At 54.6% G+C, this 5,487-nt stretch overlaps 1 protein-coding gene across 2 annotated transcripts in view; it reads left to right on the forward strand.

The window, feature by feature from the left end:
- Window positions 1-6: 6 nt before the first annotated feature.
- Window positions 7-5,487, forward strand: part of LOC116652708 (neuralized-like protein 4) — a 7,368-nt gene continuing 1,887 nt past the window's right edge. The window contains exons 1-4 of one of the 2 annotated variants that reach the window (XM_032441917.1): window positions 7-78; window positions 979-1,025; window positions 1,087-1,153; window positions 2,339-2,424. In XM_032441917.1, the coding sequence (XP_032297808.1) occupies window positions 60-78; window positions 979-1,025; window positions 1,087-1,153; window positions 2,339-2,424 (219 nt within the window). In that variant the 5' untranslated portion in view covers window positions 7-59. Of the gene's footprint in view, window positions 79-978; window positions 1,026-1,072; window positions 1,154-2,338; window positions 2,425-5,487 lie in introns of those variants that run through there. The other variant, XR_004305853.1, reaches the window with a different exon arrangement.

Here is a 5,487-nt window from a genome sequence, read left to right on the forward strand (position 1 = left end):
GGTCCATCGAGATCGGGGTCACCACCCACAGCCCTACAACCCTACAGCTGCCGTCCACCATGACCAACCTCAGATCCGGTATGGGGTCCCATATAACCTTATGGGGTCTATAGTATCCTTATGGGGTCCCCTATATCCCTATGGGGTCCTTACGGGGTCCCCTATATCCCTATGGGGTCCTTATGGGGTTTATAGTGTCCTTATGGGGTCCATATGGGGTCCTTATGGGGTCTATAGTATCTTTATGGGGTCCCTTATATCCTTATAGGGTCCCATATATCCCTATGGGGTCCCTGATATCCTTATGGGGTCCCTTGTGTCCTTATGGGTTCCCTTGTATCCCTATGGGGTCCCCTATATCCTTATGGGGTCCCTTGTATCCCTATGGGGTCCCCTATGTCCCTATGGGGTCCCCTATATCCCTATGGGGTCCCTTGTATCCCTACGGTGTCCCCTATGTCCCTATGGGGTCCCCTATATCCTTATGTGGTCCCTTGTATCCCTATGGGGTTCATATGGGGTCACTATGGGGTCCTTATGGGGTCCTTATGGGGTTTATAGTATCCTTATGGGGTCCCCTATATCCCTATGGGGTCCTTATGGGGTCCCTTGTATCCTTATGGGGTCCCTTGCATCCTTATGGGATCCCCTATATCCCTATGGGGTCCTTATGGGGTCCCCTATATCCTTATATGGTCTTTATAGGGTCTTTATGGGGTCCTTATGGGGTTTATAGTATCCTTATGGGGTCCCCTATATCCCTATGGGGTCCTTGTGGGGTCCCTAATATCCTTATGGGGTCCCCTATATCTTTATGGGGTCTATAGTATCTTTATGGGGTCCCCTATTCCCTTATGGGGCCCCCTATTCCTTTATGGGGTTTATAGTGTCCTTATGGGGTCCTTATGGGGTCCCCTATTCCCTTATGGGGTCCCTTATATCCTTATGGGGTCCTTATGGAGTTTATGGGGTTTATAGTGTCTTTATGGGGTCCTTATGGGGATAAATGGGCCGGGTCCATCGAGATCGGGGTCACCACCCACAGCCCTACAACCCTACAGCTGCCGTCCACCANGGTCCATCGAGATCGGGGTCACCACCCACAGCCCTACAACCCTACAGCTGCCGTCCACCATGACCAACCTCAGATCCGGTATGGGGTCCCATATATATCCCCTATATCCTTATGGGGTCCCTTGTATCCCTATGGGGTTCATATGGGGTCACTATGGGGTCCTTATAGGGTCCCTGATGTCCTTATGGGGTCCCCTGTTCCCTTATGGGGTCCCTTGTATCCCTACGGGGTCCCCTATGTCCCTATGGGGTCCCTTGTATCCTTATGGGGTCCTTATGGGGTCCTTATGGGGTCCCTGATGTCCTTATGGGGTTTATAGTGTCCTTATGGGGTCCCTTGTATCACTATGGGGTCTATAGTATCCTTATGGGGTCCTCTATACCCTTATGGGGTCCTTATGGGGTTTATAGTGTCCTTATGGGGTCCTTATGGGGTTTATGGGGTCCCCTATACCCTTATGGGGTCCTTATGGGGTCCCCTATACCCCTATGGGTCCCATATGTCCTTATGGGGTCCCTTATATCCTTATGGGGTCCTCTATAATGTTATGGGGTCCCATATATCCTTATGGGGTTTATAGTGTCCTTATGGGGTCCCCTATTCCCTTATGGGGTCCCTTGTATCCCTATGGGGTCCCTGATGGCCTTATGGGGTCCCTTGTATCCTTATGGGGTCCCTTGTATCCTTATGGGGTCCCTTGTATCCCTATGGGGTCCCCTATATCCTTATGTGTTCCCTTATGCCCTTATAGGATCTTTATGGGGTCTTTATGGGGTCCTTATGGGGTCTCTGATGGCCTTATGGGGTCCCCTATATCCTTATGGGGTCCATATGGGGTCCTTATGGGGTCTATAGTATCTTTATGGGGTCCCCTATTCCCTTATGGGGTCCCTTGTATCCCTATGGGGTCCCTTGTATCCTTATGTGGTCCACTATATCCTTATGGGGTCTTCATGGGGTCCTTATGGGGTTTATAGGGTCCTTATGGGGTCCTTATGGGGTTTATGGGGTCCCCTATACCCGTATGGGGTCCCTTATACCCTTATAGGGTCCCCTATACCCTTATGGGGTCCCCTATATCCCTATGGGGTCCTTATGGGGTTTATACTGTCCTTATGGGGTCCTTATGGGGTTTATGGGGTTCCCTATACCCCTATTCCCATATACCCTTATAGGGTCCCATATGTCCTTATAGGGCCCCCTATATCCCCTATGGGGTCCCATATACCCCTATAGGGTCCCCTATATCCCCTATATCCGCAGGCACGTGGATGATGACGGGTAACGGGGTGATGCACAACGGGACCACGGTGCTGGATGAATATGGGCACAACCTGGACAGGCTCAAGGTGAGACCCCATAAGGGGATGTGGTGGGGGCCTGAGCCACCCATATGTGGGGCTGGAGACGCCATATGTGGGGCTGAGAGCCCCATATTAGGAGGGATAAGGGGGGGATATGTGGGGCTGAGACCCCATATGTGGGGCTGAGACCCCAATAGGACAGTGATTATAGGGGGGGGATATAGTGGGGGCTGAGACCCCATATGTGGGGGCTGGACACCCCCATAATGTTGGGGGCTGAGAACCCATATGGTGGGGCTCGACAACCCCAGTAGTGGGGCTGAGACCCCATGATGTGGGGCTGAGGACGCCATATGTTGGGCTGAGACCTTATATATGGGACCTGAGACCCCATATGTGGGGCTGAGACCCCATATGTGGGGCTGAGACCTCATATGTGGGGCTGAGACCCCATAGGGGGGATATAGGGGGGGATATGTGGGGCTGGGAGACCCCATATGTGGGCGTGAGACCCCATAGGGGGGAATATAGGGGGGATTATGTGGGGTTGAGCATCCCCCATAGGGTGATATAGGGGGGGAATGATATGGGGCCGCCTGAACACCGGCATATGTGGGGCTGACATCTAATGTGGGCTGAGACCCCATATGTGGGGCTGAAGACCCCAAGTATGTTGGGGGCTGAGACCCCATATGTGGGGCATTGAAGACCCTATACTGTGGGCGCTGAGACCTTATATATGCGGGCTGCAACCCATATGATGGGTGCTGAGACGCCCATGTGTGGGCTGAGACCTCCATAATGTGGGGCTGAGACCCCATATGGTGGGGCTTAGACCCCACATAGGTGTGGGGGCTGAAGATCTTATAATATGGGCTGAGACCCATGGTGTGGGGCTGTTAGACCCTCATAATGTGGGCTGAGACCCCCATAGGGGGGATATAGGGGGGCGATATGTGGGGCTGAGACCCATATCGTGGGGCTAAGACCCACCATAGGGGGTGATATAGGGGGGGATATGTGGGGCCTGAGACGCCATAGGGGGGACATATAGGGGGGGATATGTTGGGGCTGAGACACCCATAAATGTGGGGCTGAGACCCCATAGGGGTGATATATGGGGACACTTGGGGGGCTGAGACCCCATAGGGGTGATATAGGGGGGGATATGTGGGGCTGACAGATCACATATGTGGGGCTGAGACCGCCATAGGGGGGATATAGGGGGGGGATATGGTGGGGCTGAGACCCATATGTGGGCTGTAGACCCCATATGTGGGGAACTGACACCCCATAATTGTGGGGCTGAGCATCCCATATGTGGGGCTGAGACCCATAGGGGTGATTATATGGGGGAACACTTGGGGGGCCTGGGCAGAACAGACCACATAGGGGGATATAGGGGGGATATGTGGGGCCCTGGAGACCCATATGTGGGGCTGAACACCCATAGGGGTGGATATAGGGGGGGGATATTGTGGGGCTGAGACCCATAATATGTGGGGCTGGACCATTATGTGGGGCTGAGACCCCATATGTGGGGCTGAGACCCCATAGGGGGGATATAGGGGGGGATATGTGGGGCTGAGACCCCATATGTGGGGCTGAGACCCCATAGGGGGGATAAGGGGGGATATATTGGGGGCTGAGACCCCATATGCTGGGGCTGAGCCCCCATAGGGGGGGATATAGGGGGGGCTGAGACCCATATGTTGGGGCTGAGACCCCATATATGGGGCTGACACCCCATATGTGGGGCTTGAGACCCCATAGGGGTGATATAGGGGGGGATATAATGGGGCTGAGACCCCATAGGGGTTTGTATATGTCCCTATAGGGGGGGATATGTGGGGCTGACACCCCATATGTGGGGCTGAGACCACAATATGTTTGGGGCTGAACACCCCATATGTGGGGCTGAGACCCCATATGTGGGGCTGAGACCCATATGTGGGGCTGAGACCCATAGGGGTGATATAGGGGGGATACTGTGGGGCTGAGAACCCATAAATGTGGGCTGAGACCCCAGAGGGGGGATATAGGGGGGGATATGTGGGGCTGAGACCCCATAGGGGTGATATAGGGGGGGATATGTGGGGCTGAGACCCCATGTGTGGGGCTGAGACCTCATATGTGGGGCTGAGACCCCATATGTGGGGCTGAGACCCCATGGGGGATATGGGGGGGGATATGTGAGGCTGAGACCCCATAATGTTTGGGGCTGAGAGCCATAGGGGGGATATAGGGGGACACTTGGGGCCTGAGACCCCATAAACGGAGTGATATAAGGGGGGGATATGTGGGGCTGAGACCCCATAGGGGTGATATAGGGGGGGGATATACTGGGGTGAGACCCCAAGGGGGGATGATAATGGGGGGGATAATGTTGGGGCTGAACACCCCCATGGTGTGGGGCTGAGACCCTCATAATGGTTGGGGGACTGAAGACGCCCATAGGGGCTGATATAGGGGGAGCACTTTGGGGGCTAAGACGCCCATCGGAGTGAGTATAGGGGGGGATATGTGGGCTGAAGACCCCATAGGGGGATTAATAGGGGGGATATGTGGGGCTGAGACCTCATATGGTTGGCGGCTGAGACCCCATAAGGGGATGCATATAGGGGGGGATATTGTTGGGGCTGAGAACCCATATGTGGGGCTGACATCCCCCATAGGGGGGATATAGGGGGGAATATGTGGGGGCTGAAAGACCCATATGTGGGGCTGAGACCATATGTGGGGCTGAGAACCCTAAGGGGGATAATAGGGGGGGATATGTGGGCAGGGGCTGAGACCCCATATGTGGGGCTGAGATCTTATATATGGGGCTGAGACCCCATATGTGGGGCTGAGACCTCATAGGGGGGATATAGGGAGGGATATGTGGGGCTGAGACCCCATAGGGGTGATATAGGGGGGGATATATGGGGCTGAGACCCCATAGGGGGGATATAGGGGGGGATATATGGGGCTGAGACCCCATATGTGGGGCTGAGACCTCATATGATGGGGCTGAGACCCCATAACTGTGGGGCTGAGAACCAATAGGGGTGATTTATAAGGGGGGGATATGTGGGCTGAGACGCACCGAATAATGTGGGGCTGAGA

The sequence above is a fragment of the Coturnix japonica genome, unplaced genomic scaffold (assembly GCF_001577835.2).
Source record: "Coturnix japonica isolate 7356 unplaced genomic scaffold, Coturnix japonica 2.1 chrUnrandom781, whole genome shotgun sequence".
NCBI lineage: Eukaryota > Metazoa > Chordata > Aves > Galliformes > Phasianidae > Coturnix > Coturnix japonica.